The 18,389-nt window shown below is 31.8% G+C and overlaps 4 protein-coding genes and 1 non-coding gene across 6 annotated transcripts; 1 reads left to right on the top strand and 4 right to left on the bottom strand.

The window, feature by feature from the left end:
- Nucleotides 1-38: 38 nt before the first annotated feature.
- Nucleotides 39-2,441, bottom strand: LOC111915903 (actin-related protein 2/3 complex subunit 4). Of its 2 annotated transcripts, XM_023911541.3 has the most exons (9): nucleotides 2,396-2,441; nucleotides 2,197-2,288; nucleotides 1,527-1,592; nucleotides 1,123-1,175; nucleotides 990-1,017; nucleotides 838-912; nucleotides 549-653; nucleotides 379-468; nucleotides 39-273 (listed from the first exon to the last, which is right to left on the bottom strand). In XM_023911541.3, the coding sequence occupies exons 2-9, from the start codon at nucleotides 2,197-2,199 to the stop codon at nucleotides 184-186; spliced, it is 510 nt and encodes a 169-aa protein (XP_023767309.1). In that variant the 5' UTR covers nucleotides 2,200-2,288; nucleotides 2,396-2,441; the 3' UTR covers nucleotides 39-183. The 2 variants fall into 2 exon arrangements, with proteins under 2 accessions (XP_023767309.1, XP_042757873.1); XM_042901939.1 differs by lacking the exon at nucleotides 2,396-2,441 and having other exon boundaries at nucleotides 2,197-2,389.
- On the bottom strand, nucleotides 2,390-2,475 carry TRNAY-GUA (transfer RNA tyrosine (anticodon GUA)). The gene is given in 2 exon segments: nucleotides 2,390-2,425; nucleotides 2,439-2,475. It is a non-coding gene; the product is annotated as a tRNA-Tyr (tRNA).
- A 1,157-nt stretch (nucleotides 2,476-3,632) lies between these two features.
- LOC111915901 (O-fucosyltransferase 1) lies at nucleotides 3,633-8,491 on the top strand. Its single transcript, XM_023911538.3, has 10 exons — nucleotides 3,633-3,966; nucleotides 4,058-4,235; nucleotides 4,543-4,621; nucleotides 4,730-4,800; nucleotides 4,902-4,990; nucleotides 5,178-5,301; nucleotides 5,404-5,687; nucleotides 5,865-5,994; nucleotides 7,152-7,845; nucleotides 8,231-8,491. The coding sequence occupies exons 1-9, from the start codon at nucleotides 3,959-3,961 to the stop codon at nucleotides 7,743-7,745; spliced, it is 1,557 nt and encodes a 518-aa protein (XP_023767306.1). The 5' UTR covers nucleotides 3,633-3,958; the 3' UTR covers nucleotides 7,746-7,845; nucleotides 8,231-8,491.
- Nucleotides 8,492-8,695: 204 nt separating this feature from the next.
- LOC111915902 (uncharacterized) lies at nucleotides 8,696-11,485 on the bottom strand. The gene is made up of 9 exons (XM_023911540.3): nucleotides 10,919-11,485; nucleotides 10,615-10,707; nucleotides 10,392-10,496; nucleotides 10,149-10,301; nucleotides 9,871-9,969; nucleotides 9,668-9,796; nucleotides 9,408-9,587; nucleotides 9,130-9,246; nucleotides 8,696-9,024 (listed from the first exon to the last, which is right to left on the bottom strand). Exons 1-9 carry the CDS (start codon nucleotides 11,282-11,284, stop codon nucleotides 8,860-8,862), a joined length of 1,407 nt encoding a protein of 468 aa, XP_023767308.1. The 5' UTR covers nucleotides 11,285-11,485; the 3' UTR covers nucleotides 8,696-8,859.
- A 3,059-nt stretch (nucleotides 11,486-14,544) lies between these two features.
- Nucleotides 14,545-17,578, bottom strand: LOC111915900 (uncharacterized). Its single transcript, XM_023911536.3, has 12 exons — nucleotides 17,252-17,578; nucleotides 16,999-17,149; nucleotides 16,735-16,830; nucleotides 16,414-16,490; nucleotides 16,160-16,239; nucleotides 15,990-16,050; nucleotides 15,675-15,742; nucleotides 15,497-15,578; nucleotides 15,293-15,376; nucleotides 15,124-15,201; nucleotides 14,917-15,036; nucleotides 14,545-14,819 (listed from the first exon to the last, which is right to left on the bottom strand). The coding sequence occupies exons 1-12, from the start codon at nucleotides 17,417-17,419 to the stop codon at nucleotides 14,643-14,645; spliced, it is 1,242 nt and encodes a 413-aa protein (XP_023767304.1). The 5' UTR covers nucleotides 17,420-17,578; the 3' UTR covers nucleotides 14,545-14,642.
- Between the last annotated feature and the right edge of the window lie 811 nt (nucleotides 17,579-18,389).

Here is an 18,389-nt window from a genome sequence, read left to right as displayed (position 1 = left end):
CCCCAGATTAAAATTTACCAAAAAAAAAAAATTGTAAATTTCCCAAAATGACCCTCAATAAGGGCCCTTTCCACAAAAATCAAACTACAACAAAAACATATATGATATAGAAAAAAGAAAACATATGAATAATAGTGTCATTGTTTCATCAAAATACACAAACAAATGGAACTACTTCAGTCCTCAGATGAATTGCTTCAAAAATTCAGTTGCCACTAACCTCCCCCTTGTGTTCATTGACAGTTTTAGTTCACTTATCTCTTTGTCAATATCCTGCAAATCCACATTTTTTTTACCATATAATAATTATAAACCAGACATGTTTAGAAATATCAAAATGATTTGAACAAAGATAATTAGAGCCGATTAAAATCTTACTTCCATGAATTGCACAATGAAGTCAATAAGCTTATGCTTCTGCATCTCTTCACAGTGGTAATTAGTGATAAGAAAACTAATATCATAACCCTGAAAAATAAAAATAAAGAGAGGGTCATAATTAGATTTTATTTAAAGATATGTGAGTGTGTGTAAGTGTGTGTGTACACCTGTACAGGTTTTCTTCGTAATACTTGAAAAGCTTCTGCTCTCATTGACAAAAATCTAAGGAATTTTTTGGTTAGGATGTTTTCAAGCTCATCTGCCTGCTTTACCTATGCACAAATTAAAAATCAATGAAGGGTAATTTTGTCATTTACCATTATTAACATCCTGATTCCAAAGCTTATATTTATATACTAAACAGAAAACTAGAAGGCATGGAATTGAATTCCATTCCAATAATATTTTTCCCGAAATAAATTATAATGATGTAAATTGAACATTTAGTGTGATTACCTTGAGGCTTATGCGAAGTGAATTAATAGATGTTTCAATCAAACATTTTTCAGCCTCATTTCGACAAATCACAACCTGAAATGTAAGTATCAACATTAGAATAATGATATAAATAATCAAATGAAAAAAATAAAACAAGAATTTGTTCTTACAGGATTGAGCAGAAGCTCCAGGCTTGTCCTGTAAATGGTTGAGAAAAATAAGTATATACTTCATCTTATATTCAATGCATAAAATAAATGATATGAAAATAAAAATTATAAAAAGTTATTTGAAGCTACATACTTCATTTCAACTTCGGGTTTGTTATGTCTTTCAACTTCTTGACAAGGGAAATTCTGAAACACGAAAATATAACAACATTAGAGAAACAGTATGCATTAATAGTTACAGAATCCTGTTTCTTTTTTCCTTTTTTTCTCCCATGAAGTACTACTGTGTGGATACAGTGTTGTCTGGATAAATGATGTTTAAATAAAAAAGTAAATGAGTAATTCATTGTGCATTAAATATATAAGATACACCCATATATAGCTTACCAGATTAAGCTCTGCACCTATTAAGTCTTAAGTAAAAAAGAAACAAGACCTAAATGTTCAACTAGAAGCATTTATTGCTTCCAAGATTTTGACTTGAAATCCATAATTCAACAAATAATGTAAAAAACTATGTAGTTTAACATTGTATACCTGCAAACACATGGCAGCCTCTAGAGTGTTTCGTATGCAAGTCAAATACAATCTCAATGAGCTTGCCTGTAAAATATCATGAGTTAATTACAACAAACACACATCAGATACATAAATTTGGCAACAAATCTCCTAAAATGGTAGCAAAAACAAGTATTCAAACTCCATTAGAGAGGATATATGAAAAGGAAGAGGAAGAGTTGCAGGATATGAAACAAACATAGATCATGTTATGTTTCACCTGCATTTAATGATCCTTATGATTAGCAATCATTTACTCATTTCTGGTGAAGTAGTTCAGGATATAGAATACGTTTTCTGTTCACATTGTTCATCCTGAACAACTTAAATGCTTATGAACGATGATTAAGTTCATCGTTAGGTAAAAGTTTTGAATAATATAACACAAAATTACTAAAGACAAAAGAAATGCATTTAATCACCAAAAGGAATATTAGTAATACACATACAGTTTCCTAAGAGTTTCTTATTTTATTTCTGGAGATTCGACTTATTTAGATGACTATGAGGGGAATTGAATAGCTCAACGATACAGATTCGATCAATCTAGGGTTTTGAAATGAGTGTACGTCGATCAATCTAGGGTTTTGAAAATGTGTGTACGTGTTAAGAGTGAGAGAGATTGCGAAATCGATTATAGATCACTTACCATAGATAGAACGAATAAGAAAGGTGTTGAAGATAATGGATCGAGTTGGGTCAGCAGTGATTCTCTCCTTTTAATTTCACGTTCAAGAACAACTAAATTCAAAGAATCAGAAAGGACATCAAAGATGACAAAACTTAAGGAATTCAGAAGGAAAAAAAAATCACAAAAAGAGAAAAAACTGAAAGAAAAAATTTCCGACCTGCCGGATTCGAACCAGCGACCTAAGGATGGCTATGTTACCACTACAGTCCTCCGCTCTACCAACTGAGCTAAGGTCGGTTTGTTGAAGTTACCTTATAGTTCCCATATATCAACGTAATATATATATATATACATATATATATATACACATACATATATATGGATTATTGGTATAGCTAATATGTCGATTTTGTTGTCAATTTGGTTACTAAGTATCAAATCATAATAATATAGACATTAAAGTTCCAAGATTGTCACTATTTAGCCATAGGTTTCGTCTGGTTACAACTTGTCATGTCTATTTGATGTGACTTGCTCTTTTTCTTTCTTCTTGTATTCAAATTTCTAAACTTCAAATGATGCAAAGTCATGTATTTCACAATATATACAGTACATTTTCATAACAAGTTATATTTCATAATTTAATATTTTTTTTGACTTAAAGGTTATGTTGTAGATTATTCTGAAACTACAACATAATATACTTTTGTGATATTTTTATAAAAATGCACCCTTCAAAATTATATAATTGTTAAGATCTTACCATTTTAACATCCTACAAAAGCAAAATGATTTCGATCTTACTATTACCTATCATGAAACAACATCCATACTAGGATCTTAGGATATTAAGATTTTAATGTGATCTAGTCTTATCTTTTTAGTTTTTATTCTATATTTAAGTTTTTAATCTTTTAAACCCTAGGAAATTCTTCATCTATGCTAAAAGACTCATGCATAACCTAAATTTATCCATCAACCTTGAAATCAAGCCTATAGTAGTTTCCAATTCAACTAGAAAATCAACCATTATGGATCACAAGAAACCTCATAAAATATCACTATTTCATCTATCCATCACAAATTAAAAAGAGCATGATGAGCCATAGTTTACCTTTGGGTTTGTGATCTTGTGCCTTGTATATGATAATGATGGTCTTGTTTCTTATTCTACGTAAAATGTTTTTCTCCTCTTAATTTTATTTCTACTAGAATAGTTAAGAAGTTGAAATTATTCCACAACTTATGATGAGATCTCGCACAAATAAGATAATACAAACAGATTTGAAAAGCTACTTCATTTTGAATGATATGATCTTTACTATAACGATCTTATTGTATCAAGTATCAAATAATGAAATATCAAAAGTTAAAGTGTCCATCTAAACAGCATTATAAATAATTTTTCCGAATTTTCTCTAATTATCATGGGACTAAATGAAAAAGCTTTACTGAGACATACTTTCACCAAACTTGCCACATTGCGGATTTATCATTGAAGTTTTAGGTAAACAGATGGTGACTCACACCATGCTAGAACCCTGAGAACCCCTCTTCATGATCACCGACATGTGGTCATCGTCAATAACAAATCACACCCCAATTTAAAACTGGAATCCATTTGATTCTCTCCTTGGTTTTCTTAAATTACACTCCAGTATACGTTCATTGATCATCAACATCATCGTTGTTATCGCCACCCGCAATCAGAATCAGATCCACCACCAAATCCTTCTCCACTCACTCAGACTCCCTCAGTTCGATCCTGGTATCTCCTGAAATGAGGAGGTAATGAAATGAAACAATATTTCCGGTGATTTCTATAACAATTTGTCGAGATTGTGAGATTTCTGATAGTGGGTTTGTGGATCTTACTCAGGCCTGGAGAAGGAATGATGTTAAAGAGACCGTATTATAATCGACACCAGCTGAAACAAGTTAAGGGATTGTTCGGCAGATTCACGATTGTGGCTTTTCTGATTGTTATTTTAATCATCTACTTCATCGTCATCTCCACCAGCAAGACCAATTACTTATCGCCAGAATCCCCATCTGAGGTCACTACTTAACAACTCCCTTTTTATTTTTAACCTTCGTATGCTTGTCAATGTTCAACTGTGATCATGAATTCTAAGCTCCTTTCAAATTATTAGCTGGGGGAATTCAGGGGATTTATGTATGGGTTTTTGGATATGTTCAAAGTCACGATTATCAATTTTCGTTTGCATCATCTTTCCCATTTGACTACGTAAAACTAATTATCAAGCACATATGGGTGTAAAATTTTCTTGTAGTTTACTTCATCAACCATTTCTTGTGCTAAAAACTTTGTAGTTTGACTTGAGTTAAACTTTTTTAAAGCAGATTAATGTGCAGAAACTATGGAATCCTGCTGATTCTGGTGGTTGGAAACCATCATCCACTCCTAGATCTAATTGGCCTCGTATGTGCTCTTGAGGTCCTTAAAATACTTGCCTAAAGATGTTATAAATTATAATTTAGCTTGATACCTTGAATGATCTTTTGATTTCTAATCTTGAATTTTTTTTAGCTCCTCCAAATGAAACCAATGGGTTTCTTCGTGTTCGTTGCAATGGTGGTTTAAATCAGCAAAGAACTGCAGTATGTTCATTATTCTTTCTTTACTAATAATTTAAATATGAAATTATTTTGGACACATTCTTATGGAGTTAATTAGGTGAAAATCACATCACTTTATGTAGATTTGTAATGCAGTACTTGCTGCAAGAATTATGAATGCCACCCTTGTGTTGCCTGAGCTGGATACGAATTCTTATTGGCATGATGACAGGTATGAAACTGTCTGACTATTAGTCAAATGTCTAAAATACCCTTCAATAGTGGCAAAACAGATTGAACCTTGTTCAGGACAAAAGGGAATGCTATTGGGATTTTGTGATTCATAGTAATGACAATAGATGTAATTTTAGATTGAAAACTTTGCTAAAGAGAGAATGTTTACATTTATTTTGGCACAGTGGATTCCAAGGTCTCTATGATGTTGATATTTTTATCAGAGCATTGCGTTATGATGTGCGAATTGTTGAAAGTATTCCTGAAATTCGAAAGAATGGAAAGACAAAGAAGATTAAAGCTTTTCAGGTGTGTTTCCATATTCAGTATTCTTATAGCAACGCCTTTTACCCTTTTTCTCTAAAATGACTATTTTGCCCCTGACCCTCGATTTTCTTTCTATTTTCATAGCTTCGACCCCCTAGAGATGCTTCTATCACTTGGTATACAACAACTGCTTTAGAGAAAATGAAAGAACATGGTGCTATTTATCTTACACCCTTTTCTCATCGATTAGCAGAAGAGATCAATAATCCTGAATATCAACGGTTGAGATGCAGAGTCAACTATCATGCCCTTAGATTTAAGCCACATATCATGCAATTAAGTCAATCAATAGTTGCTAAACTTCGTTCTCAAGGTCACTTCATGTCTATTCATCTTCGGTTTGAAAAGGATATGCTTGCATTTGCAGGGTAAGTTTCCATTTAGTCATATCATTTTTTAGAGATAATCACAAAAATGACTAAATGGGGTGGGTCCCATTTAACAAATTGACCACTTTTTGAACAAAATAACCACTTAAAAGGTGGTTATTTTGTTAAATGGATATTTGTTGTGTGCTAAACTTTTTTGTGTTTTGTTTTTTGCAGATGTTTTGATATATTTTCTCCACATGAACAAAAAGTGTTGATGAAATATCGTAAGGAAAATTTTGCTGAAAAGAAACTTGTTTATAGTGAAAGAAGAGCTATTGGAAAATGTCCTCTAACTCCTGAAGAGGTACACCCTTTACTTTATATTCTCACAATATATTCAATAGTTTTAAATTTTTCTAGATAAAAGTTAACTTCTAAACTATCTTAGGTGTTGTTTCTTTTTGACTTAATGTAGACAAAGACATAACTTAAAACTTAATGCAGAAAGAACACTTCATAGATAAAGTTAGAGAAATGAGGATCCCCCCCCTCCCCCCCCATTAAGTTCAAGCTTTTTACAAATTTGCCCTCATTTAATTTTTTCCTTCCATTTTCCCAAATGTGCCTTCATTTTACCTAATATTTTTTGACATCATTTTTCCAGACAACACTGAATGGAAAAAAAGAGTATTTTCTATTTTAATATTGTGTTATACCATCTTCCTTTCATTCCTTGTATTACAATATATTATATTCAATCTCTTTTTCTTATTTTCATTATACTTCAAAATATCTATCCAGTTTACTTTCATAGTGTTTCTTATTAGTACACCGTATTTCAAAAAAATCATCCAATTACATCACTGATCACTCGAAATTGCCTTATTTGATAGATTTTAACAAAAAAGTTAAATAGCACAATACTTCAATAGAAATAAATAAAAGTAGGATGCTCCATTACACAAATAGTTGACAAAATATTTTTCTATTAAAAGACCCTATATTTTAGGTTTTTTATGGATTAAACCTCAACTTTATTTTTTTTTCTTAAAAAGACCTTATATTTCTCTATTTTTTCCGAAAAAGAAAGTCTAATGTGAGGATTTTTTGCAAAAGAAAAAAAAGGAATTCTCCGATAAAGTCTCAATATTTTGGGTCAGTTTAAAGTTTAATCCCAACATTTATTTTTTGAATAGAAAAGTCCTGATTATCGATAATCTATCATTTTCTATTAAAAAATAAGTACTGTTTTGTAAATTTGGGCAAAATATAAAATAATCGCGACTTTTCTGTTCGAAAAATAAAAGTTGGGATTAAACTATAATCCGACCCAAAATATTAGGACTTTATCGGAGATTTCCCAAAAAAAAAAAGTTGAAGCTTTTTTTATGGAAAAAAATTACCTGTAAACCTCTGCTAAAAGGGCAAAATCGGAACCCCCCCCCCCCCCCCCCCCCCCAAATATAGGGTGTTTTACAATATTAACCGATAAATTAGAAAATACATTGCTATTTCTTATAGGTTGGTCTTGTGTTACGGGCAATGGGATTCGACAATTCGACCCGAATATATCTTGCAGCCGGCGAATTATTCGGTGGTGATCGCTTCATGAAGCCATTCAGAGCCATCTTTCCAAAACTCCAAAACCACACAACACTTGTAGACACTGACACTGACTCATTAAATTCAAACGACTTATTAACCGATAACACACAAGGCTTAATCGGTTCAGCCGTTGACTACATGGTCTGTCTACTTTCAGACATTTTCATGCCAACTTATGATGGCCCAAGCAACTTTGCAAACAACCTTCTTGGCCACCGCTTGTACTACGGTTTCCGCTCAAATATCCGGCCTGACCGGAAAAATCTTGCACCGCTTTTTATTAAGAGGGAGGAGGAGGGGGAGTTTGTGGGGTTTGAGGCGGCGGTTAGGCGGGTGATGGGGCGGACGAATATTGGTGGGCCCCATAAACGGGTGTCGCCGGAGAGTTTTTATACGAATTCTTGGCCGGAGTGTTTTTGTAGGGCGGGGGTGGTGGGAGGGGAGGATGGGTGTCCGCCGGAGAATATGATGGAGGTGTTGGAGGAGCGGTTGATGAATGTGAGCTCATAGATGTGTTGTAATTGGTTATTTTAGTCTTTTTGGTGTAGGAAAATGATGATGAGAAGTTATCGTGGAAAGGGTTATGCTGACATCTAGTAGAGAAACTAAGGTATGTTTTATTTTTATTGTTTATTCTTGTGTGTAAAAAATGATTAGATAATCAGTTGTAAAAATGGGTTTTGGAGATAGTATGTGGATGTGCTTTTGTTGATTTTTTTCAATATGTTATTCTTTTTCATTACATCTTGAAAGGGAATGAAATATTGTATAGTAAAACATATATTTTTAGTTAAGGAGTTTTATTGACACGTCTTTTTTAAAGAAAGGTCGTTATTTTAACTTTCAGTTTTTTATTAATTAACTGAAATATGGGTTTTAATGAGCTTTTATGAAGTTTAATTTATAAATTTGTAATTAAAATAAATTTAGGGCAGATAGGTGTGTGAAAAAAGAAATATGTTTGTTTTTATGGTTGATGATATGTTTGATTTCAGGTTTTTAGCAGAAAAATATGGAGAAATGATCGATGGTTACAAAAGCTTACAGAGAATTAATGGAGGAGAATAATGGTGTTCTTTTGTTGTTTTAAATGTGTGTGCATTGTTGTGCTATATATCAACAAGATTACATGATACAAACATTACATATATTTTAGAAAGGTTTCTATTCTACTTTTACTTTTTTTTTTCTTATGAATGATAGTTACTTGTAATTATTATAACGCCTAATGAGTGATATTTTGAATATTTAATCAATTTGATGCATTGATAGGAAAAGCAAAAACAACCCGTGGTGGTTTTTATGTATATTTGCATCTTTTAATATTTATTACCCTTTTTCCCAACCAAATGAAGCTTCGTATTTGCATCTTTTGCTTATATATACATATAAAAAATACATAAAAAAAGAAAAAGAAAAAAAAACGATACACGTACACATACCAAGTTGTCTTGTCAATATAAAGTTAAATCAATACTAGTAAATTACTATAACACCCCTGCGTGCTATACTTGTCGGCCAATTTACAAAACATGGGTTATGTAAAAATAATCAAAAAAAAAAAAAACCGTTGAAATGATGTATAGTCTAAACAATACAAGAATAATAAAAAGGGAATAGAAAATCAAAGAAGTGGATTAGAACGTAGCTTATTTGCGACATACAGCAAATGACTAATATTTGTGGATGGATAGCTTTGGAGCAACTTAAGATTAGCTGTGAAATCTCCCGCAAGCAAACGTCTCCTCACAAGAATCAACATCGCACAGCATACCCTAAGAAGGGTCTCCTGCAGTTTCACAAATATATATATTTTTTTATTTTTATTTACTTTATATTATAAATTATAAAATACCCACAAACATATTATAGTATTAAGTTTCTCCGGATTCACCTGTGGACCTTCGGGATCACTTAAAAGTGTGTCCCATATATGAAGAATGTCTGCAAAATTGAATTCCTGAGTCAACAGGAGTGTAATCCATCTAAATGCATAGAATTGCGGATTCACCTGTCATTATAAATGTCAACAAGAACAAGATTGTTGTTAATTAAGAATAGAGCATTAAATAATCAATATATATATATATATATATATATATATATATATATATATATATATATATATATATATATATATATATATATATATATATATATAAATTTTCTTACTTTTGTTGTGTGTTCAAGATGTCGCCATAGCTCTTCATCATGGTCCTTTAAAAGTTGTGACATTTTTGAAATTGTTGAACGGATGCCAACAACACTATTATCAAGTTGCTTACAGAAATTATCACGAACACCACTTAATAACTCAACAAAACAAAAGAATGTATCCGCTTCAGCATTCCCCTGCAGCACAATTACAAATTTGCCCTTGTTTACTTTTCCCTTAATGGAAAATTACATATTTAGACTTAGACTAGACTTACCACAAAATCCTCATTGGGATCATTCTTGAACACATAGAACAAAGGAGCCAAAATTTCATTCATCCCTTGCACATATCGTATCCCCGGGTTCAATTTCGCATATACAATCAGTATATTTTTCAAAGCATCCTGAAATTAAAATGCTATTTTCATCATTTCATATGTTGATAAGATCAAAATGTGTCAAAAGTCAAAACTTTTACCTGGTTAGCTTTTGCAGAAGCAGTGTCACCAGAGAAAAAATGCATGTCTGGATGAGTTCGCTTCACATCACGATCTATTTGCTCAATGATCTCAGTGTCCTATACAATTAGGAGAAGTGAAGTAATAAAGAATGCATAATATCAAGAAAAATTGAAGCTTTTACTCGATATCATTCAAGCAAAAAGGATTACTTATTATCTTTGTTATTCTATTCAGGTGATTTATGTTAACAACTAAAAGAATCATTTCATCAAAAGTATGTTGCTGAAGATTATACCTGAAAGAATTGGTTCCATACACTTGTTTTCCCTAGACTCAGAGGGTGCTCATCCTCAGGTATCTCAGACCTTGAGAGTAAACCCTTGCCCTCTTTTGTCTTTTCACCATTTTGAGAAGATGTAGACTCTTCCAATTTTCTAGTGACTTCTGACTGACTAGCCACAATGATATCATGAGTGTTTCATATATATATATATGATCAAAAAGCTATTCAAGTAGTGTAATTTTAACTAAAACTTACTGGATTCTTCAAAAGATCTTCTTTAAAATGCTTGTATTGAGACCTTTTCTTGGCCAATTCTGATGACCAAAGCCCCTTGTCACTGGGAAGATATGATAACAACAGCTGAAACATGCACATATTACAATTTACAAATTAACCTTCCTATTCCAGAAATAGGATAGAAATCATAAAGAAAATGATGCTGTGATGCTTTAATATCTACAGTAGAAAGTAACCGAACCTTCCAAACAGTGGATCGAATACCAGCACCATCTGGAATACCCAGTGAAGCAAGTCTTTTCAGCTCTACCATATTTATGATCTTCCTCGAAAGCTATATTACAGAGAAGAAAACATATGAATCAGATTAACAGCTCAAGGAACATATTGGTTTGTTATCATTGTTCCTTCTTAATTTCAATATGATCACATTTAGATTACCATAACACTCAATTAATCTTCTGTTCCTTATTGAAATAACAGGTTTGAACAAATTACAACCCTAAATAACCAAATTCTAACTGCGTATGTAAACAATTTCTAACCTCTTGTGATAGCTGTGCCTGGCGAGAATCGTCTTCAACATGAGAACTAACGTCATTACCACTACTATCGCTACTGGTCAACGGATCCTTAACTTCCGTCCTCGGAGCTGGAGCTGGAGCTGGTTTAGAAGGGGATTCGGGTCTAATTACACTGGGCGACGGCAATGATTCACGCGGTTCGTTCATAGAAGAATCCGAGGAAGTAACGGAGGGAGGTTTGGAAGGGTAAGTATCGATGCGATCGGCGTGCGACGGTGATCGAGAGGGCGACGATTGGGATTGCGATTTAGGTGGTGAAGGAGTGGTTGTGGTCGGAGCAGACCACATGGAATTGTTGAGCCAATCAGGTACTCGTTTATTCACCATGTTCTTCGATCTTTTTCGAGATCTTCGCTAGGGTTTGGAGGAATTGTGTGTGTGTGGATTGTTCTTCCGATTTTTGTGACAGATGTGAGAGTGTGGCCTTTGTGTCATCGTCTTCTTCGTGGAAACTGGTCACATGCCAAATTCGTGCTCGAAACCATGATGGTTTGTACTTTGGTTTCTACAGCCACGTGACACTCCAAATTCAGTTAAACTTAACACTTTGCAACAACAGAATCAATGTTATACAGTAGAGTTAGAGAAAAAAAATTTACTTAAAAACAAATAAACTAGTTTGAGTACGAAATTTCTAACATATTCAATTATGATTTATGATAACAATACGTAAATTAATCATGTAGAGTTATGGTTAAATTGAAAATTGAAACTTTTCTAATTATTTATATGTAGGTTTTTCAATTTTTTTTTTAGGTAAATTGGATGTCTATGTTAAAATTTTCATTTTTGATTTTTTATTATATATTTTTTATTATACCTTGTACGTTCTCTTCACATCCCAACTCCTACTCTTTCAATCAATCTAGTGTTTCAAAAACTTGTTAAGCCAATACAAAATCAATAGGAAATAAAAGAGCTGACACAATAAGGAAATTAAATGAAAAAATATTAAAATTAGCCTCTTTCAACTCGTTTAATGTTTCAACTTAACACGACACAATACGTTTACAAGTCTAGTCGAGGGTAGCAAGATTGTTATCAGTGTACCCGATATAAAAACCATAATTGATGTTTTACCTTTTAATCAAAAATTGAATATGTAATATATTGAATAAACAGTCTCGTATCATCAATTACATGATAACATTATTTCTATCAAATTATTCTTTTCGTTGTTGTCTTGAAAATCTACCGTTATTTTTTTGGAACAATAGTAAGATCTTATCGAGAAGGACTAACGAGAGACTAGAAAAAGTATTCATACATCAAATTGTTTTGAAAACCAATGATATCGTTTGTAAGCCAAAAAAACTCATTTTAATCTATCTTTTAAGCCTACATGAAATACAAAAGAAATGAGTAACAATATTAGGAAAAAAAACATCATTTCTTGGTTTTGAAAAACCAAAAAGGGTCTCATTCCGAATCTCCATAAAGCCCAAAAAAAATGTTAGGTCGACTGTATCAAAGCAGTACTTGATAGTATTGGTACCCAACTAGTGATAGGTCGTCTTCAACGGGTCAAAAATCATGAGATTGTAAAAGGGTAATGTCCTACCATTTAAGCATTTTGTCTCGCTACTCTTTAACGAGAATGCATTTGATAAAGAGATGATATGTTGTCTCAGTCTCTTCTTCACAAATGGACAAAGCGTCCAAATCGACCATTATTGTTTTGATATTTTGGTTAAAGTCGATGACTAAATAATATAATTATATAGTCAAACATGCACATAATAGATAGTGAAAACATTTGAACCTAAGTCTATATATATATATATATATATATATATATATATATATATATATATATATATATATATATATATATATATATATATATATATATATATATATATATATATATATATATATATATATATATATATATACACACACATTTCTAACAAGGATACAAATCACTTGTCTTGTACAACCATTATTGATAAACGGGTAGAATTTATCCATAATAGCCACAAACTTACGTTTGTTATACAAGACATACTTTTACTAATATATAATAAAATTTACTTACAATTTTTTTACCAATAACAACATTACACTTACGGTTCTTGACCGGTAATAAGTAATAAATATAACAATTAGCATATCTTATCCGTAATTCCGTATTGACAGTATAGTGTAGGTATGTTACTAGTATTGGTAAAAGAATACAAATAGCTTGTCATTATGGTAAAAAAAAATATTATTATCGGTAAAGACATGTAAGTAACCAAATTGCTATTATGGAGAGAAAACAAAATACATTGCCTATATTGGTAGCATAAGCTTAGCATATTTCAGTTCTCCTCCATTTGCATATTGGCAAAACTAGGGGTGTTATTTGGTTTGGTTTTTCGGTTTTCGGTTAAAACGGTTCGGTTTTTTCGGTTTTTTTACATTTTAAATTTAGCCATAACCAAACCAAATAAGGTTCGGTTTAATCGGTTTCGGTTTATTCGGTTCAGTTTAACAGTTAAACCGAATAAAATTCAACACGTAAGAATAAATATTAAACTAAAAGAAAAAAGCTTACTAAACTATTACCAAACAAAGAAACTACATTAATATATAACATATCATATTCAAGTTGTAGTGATATGTTAATATAAGTTTAACTGTATATAAAAATGAAAGAAATGACTAAAGGTTATTTGGTTAATTTGTTTTTGCTTTTTAATACAAAATGTAAAACAATTATAACTTTATATTGGTTACTAACAAAAAAGACATGGAAATCTTAATAACTAATCAATAAATTTATATATATAACTTTATATCGGTTTTTTCGGTTTAACCAAAACAATAAAAATTTAGCCAAAAACCAAACCGAATAAGGTATCCTTATTCGGTTAACCAAGCCAAATTAACCGAAAACCAAATAACCCGAACCAAATGAACCAAAATTCATTTGGTTCGGTTTGGTTATTCGGTTTTGGTTTTTTATGACACCCCTAGGCAAAAGGCTTATCATTATGTTAGATATTTAGTGAAATATGATTAAACATCAACATAATATGATACAAATCAAGAGGCATTTGGCCTAAAGTATCAGGAAGTCACAAATAGATGCCTTTTAGCCAAAACTTTGAACGAAATGTATAGATTTAAGAATGAAATATCAATGTGTATATAAGTTGTTTAAAAAAATAAAAAGATACAAAAATAGTCTCTCCCTTTTCTCAAGCTACTAAAACGCTATTTGAAGCTTTTTCTCTTTAACACTTCAGCTATACATAGTCGTTTCGTTTTTTACTTAATCTAGGCAAAATAATACAAGGGTTAAGCCAAAAAAAACATGGCTTAAATGCTTAATATATTAAGACGCCATCTCTTTACCTATTTTCCCTTCTTATTATTATTTTTTTTTTCCACACATCTTATTTTGATCAAAGTTGATGAACATTGTTAAACTACTAAATACCATGAACATTGGTTTCTAAAATTATCTCATTCACTCAATTTATTGTGTTAAAAAAAGAGACATGCTAATGTATTCAACACTTTACTCAGACAGACATCATTACACATTAACCCAAAAAAAAAAAAAAAAAAAAAAAAAAAAAAACAGTTGCAATCATGACTATTTTTAACAAAGTAGCTTTTCAAGAGTATTTAACACGAATCAATCCAAGATTGATGGTGTAATTAGTAAATTTAAAACATGAGATAAGATGAAAATTCAAAGTACCCCAAAAAAGGGATTATTTATGGCACTGTTCAATTCTGTTCCAGCTGAATTCAGCACTGCTCTGTCGATTTTGTCTCTAGCCAGAAACAAGAATTCCCCCCCTTCAATTTTTTCAAATCCACACAGCTCAAGAAACTTAATCCCACCTTCCAATTTCCCCACTCTATCCTGTTAAATGTAAAAAAAAAAATACCAATTTCTTTACTATAATTTTTATAAAAGTAAAGAATTCTTTTTTTTTTTTTTTTTATAAAAGTTGTGAGACCTGAAAGGCAGCATTGGTAAGTCTGATCTTGCGGAATTTCTCTTCATCTGGCTTTGTTGCAGCATTCTTGATGTAAGTCAACAGGGTGTTGAATGCTGTCTTCACTTTTGCCTCGTCATCCTAGTATACATCAAAAAGTTTAAATTAAATATAAAATTAGCATATAACCTCAATACCCAATTTTATATTTTTTCATTGTTTCTTTACCTTATTGCTTTGCTTAAGAGATCTTAAACACTCTCTCATTTGCTCAGATTTTGTAGCAGGCCTGATCGGCAATGAACTCTGTAATAATAAAAAAAAACAATATTCAAATTGTGATGAAAAAATATTATTTTTATTAAATGTTAAAATTTATAATATATAAAACTAATACCTTCTTTTCCTCAACTACAGGTGCAGAAGGTTTAGGTGCAGTGGGGTCTTCTGCAGGCAATCCAAGCTTCCTCCTCCTTTCAGCCTGGAAAAAATCATATATACAAATTTGGTTTCAGAAAAAAAAAAATCATATAAAACCAGATTTATAGTAATAATTAATTAATTATTAATCATTATTATTGTTATATTAAGAGTTTAAGACCTTATCTTCTTCCAACTTTTGTCTGATTTTTTCTCTAGCTCTTCTTTCCTCTTCTTTTTCTGCTTTACGCAAGGCTATAATACTGCAAAATACAATTAAAATTTTTTCTTTAGGAGATTGGAATATAAAAATAAATATTTTGGAATAAAAAAAAAAAAGAGAGAGAGAATGAAGTTACCGTTTTCTTTCATTTTCTTCCTCCATGCGTTTTGCTTCAAGTAGTTCCTTCCCAATTCGTATCCGCTCCTAAAGATAATTTTATGTTAAGTACATGATACAAAATGACGTAAATACCCTTCTACTTTATTAAAACTTAAAAGAGAAGAGCAAATTACACATTCTACTTGGAATGTTGGATGAAACCATGTTAAGACTTTCACTAAATGAAGGCCACTTTAAGAACCAAGAGTGTAAATGTATAATTTAACACAATTTTACAAAACTGAAATTAAGTTTTGGGATTATTTATCTTTCAAGAAAAAGAAATAATTACCTTCTCTCTTTCTCTTTCCATTCTCTTTTCTTCCTCCTCTTTCTTTTTGCGTGCTCTCTCCCTTAAATATAAACAAAGACCAAAATATGAGTTAACTAAAGAAGTAAAATAATTAAAAAAAAATCAAAATTTTTAATAAACGGATAAAGAAAGAAGAATAAAAATTATACTTCAGTTCTTGTGCTTTTGCTTTTCTTTCTTCAGGTGTAAGAGAAGGCTTGGAAGGCTCTGATTTACTCTTGGCAGACACCTTAGCAAAGAGTAACATAAAACTTAGTAAAAAAGTGAGCTTGATAAATTATTTTCCCAATTGATACTATAAAAGAAAAAGAAGTTTAAACAGATGCATGTTACATATTAATAAACTGATTTCTTGGAATAAGCAATGTTAAGTGAGTATGAGAGAAAGAGAGTAAAAGTGTACCAAAGGCATTTGATCTATGTCTGCATCTTCTTCATGTTCAACAATCCAATTTGCAGCAGCCTCAAGACTTGAGTTACCTAGAAATAAATGTGTTAGATAAAAGCAATATGTAAAAGCTAGGCTAAAAACTAATCAGACAATACTAAGCTGAATGAATTCGTATAAATATAAGTATAAAATACAAAGAACTGATAACCACTTAAGTGCTATATAGCAAAATTCCAATTCCATTAAGTATAGCAATCTTAGTTGAATAGTACAGAAGCATGGATTGAAATAGTCTGGAAAGAAACCTTGAATGAAAGACTTCAGCCCACTCACCAGAGAAATGAAGTGCCCGGGTTGATCTTTCCTTTGAGAAACCCATTGATTCAAGCTCCTCTAGTAGCTTTAAGTCAACATCAGGAACAACCATTTCTAAGAAAGAAACATGTAATAAAACTAGACATTAGCTGGGAAAATCATGAATGCATCAAATGGTTCTTATTTCCAAAAACTTTGAGTGGAATCAACTCCAAATCTTCAGAAAGAATTGACAACTAGAACAAAAAACAATCAAGAACCAAAGAGGCAAATGTTTAGTACCCTCTGGTTCGCCAGTAGTACTAGCATCCACCATATCAACATCATCACTACTCTGATTCTTCGGAACCTCCAACGTAATCGGCTTCGCTGTCTCCGAAGTCTTGTCTGAAAATTCAGTATGTCCAGTCCTCTTGGTATGCAGATCACTCTCCTGATAGAAAGAAACAAGAAATCGATATCAGATATCTTCATCGATCAGCGATACATGGCAATCAAGTAGCTCATACAAAAACTAAATTACATAAATACATACGGTTTTAGAGCGGCAGGGTTTGCCACAGGTGGAGCAGACTAGGTTAAGAACGGCTTCGGTCGATTCAGAGAAATCGGTATGCTTGGTGAGTTCTGCGTGTTCTTGTGCTTCTTCAACCGATTTCAGTAGAGTTCCGCAATCTCCGCACTTGAGTGATACTCCTGCCATTGTTACACCAGCGGCGATAGCAGTTGCCGGTATGATTTTACGGCGATCTAGGGAGGCGTATATACGGTGGTTTGGATTTGGATTTGGAGTTTGGGAATATTGGGTTCGATTCGTTTACCCGTCGCTAGGCAAAGAACCAATTCGGGCCTTTCTTGTTTATATGATGAAACTGATACACACCCGACTCGACCCGGATCATTTTTTGAACTTTGTTTCTTCCCCAAGCCATCTTCCAATAATTCAATATGCTTCTCAAAATGATGAGATAAACGAGATAAAGTTAATTTTATTAACAAGTTGTATTTCTAATTTAATTTGAAGGTAGTTTAAAGAGTGTTTGGATAAATTAGCTTATAGTTTATTAGTTTATTGTTTATTAACTTATTAAAATAAGCAATAAGTAAGAAGATGCTTGTTAAAATCAGTTTATTTAGCTTATCCTATCACAATAAGCTGATTAAGATTCTCATCAAAAACACTTAAATTTAGCTTATTTTGATGGAAATAAGCATTAAGCAATAAACACATATTTTCTTCTATCCAAACACCCTCTTAATATGAATATGGTATAAATATATAATAAGGTTTGATATGAAAAAAACTTACTATATCATATGTTATGTTTTTTCATCTAAATATCATATAAAATAACATGTTATTAAAAATTTTAATAGAGCTAATGTCATAAATACCCTCAAGTTTGCACGAAATTATTGGATTTACCCAAAGTCAAATTTATGTCCATTTTAACTTCAAACTTGCATTAACTTTTTTTTTTTTTTTTTTTTGCATATTCACCGGTTTCCCTTTAATCAACCGGTTACCACTTGATCAGCTGGAAAGCTCGTTAATGTCGTTTGGGAGAAAACCCCAAGTCTGTTAGGGATGTTAAAATGTCGCATCCTCATCCTCCCTCTATATCCCGATCACTTTTCACTTTTTCGTAAACCGTCGACTGAAATTTTCTATA

Source organism: Lactuca sativa, chromosome 1 (genome assembly GCF_002870075.4).
Source record: "Lactuca sativa cultivar Salinas chromosome 1, Lsat_Salinas_v11, whole genome shotgun sequence".
NCBI lineage: Eukaryota > Viridiplantae > Streptophyta > Magnoliopsida > Asterales > Asteraceae > Lactuca > Lactuca sativa.
Note: the sequence above shows the minus strand (reverse complement) of the source record. Positions and strands in the feature narration are given on the sequence as shown.

Coding starts and splice junctions, on each gene's coding strand:
- LOC111915903 (XM_023911541.3), bottom strand. Junction 469..548: donor TACGAAGAAAACCTGTACAG/GTGTACACACAC, acceptor TTTATTTTTCAG/GGTTATGATATTAGTTTTCT. Junction 274..378: donor TCATTGTGCAATTCATGGAA/GTAAGATTTTAA, acceptor GTGGATTTGCAG/GATATTGACAAAGAGATAAG.
- LOC111915901 (XM_023911538.3), top strand. Junction 4,622..4,729: donor TCCTAGATCTAATTGGCCTC/GTATGTGCTCTT, acceptor AATTTTTTTTAG/CTCCTCCAAATGAAACCAAT. Junction 4,991..5,177: donor TCTTATTGGCATGATGACAG/GTATGAAACTGT, acceptor ATTTTGGCACAG/TGGATTCCAAGGTCTCTATG.
- LOC111915902 (XM_023911540.3), bottom strand. CDS start 11,284: ATGGTGAATAAACGAGTACCTGATTGGCTCAACAATTCCATGTGGTCT. Junction 9,797..9,870: donor CTTCTGCAAAAGCTAACCAG/GTAAAAGTTTTG, acceptor TTTTAATTTCAG/GATGCTTTGAAAAATATACT. Junction 9,025..9,129: donor GTGATCCCGAAGGTCCACAG/GTGAATCCGGAG, acceptor GTGAAACTGCAG/GAGACCCTTCTTAGGGTATG.
- LOC111915900 (XM_023911536.3), bottom strand. CDS start 17,419: ATGGCAGGAGTATCACTCAAGTGCGGAGATTGCGGAACTCTACTGAAA. Junction 16,831..16,998: donor TACTACTGGCGAACCAGAGG/GTACTAAACATT, acceptor TTTCTTTCTTAG/AAATGGTTGTTCCTGATGTT. Junction 16,491..16,734: donor CCGGGCACTTCATTTCTCTG/GTGAGTGGGCTG, acceptor ATTTATTTCTAG/GTAACTCAAGTCTTGAGGCT.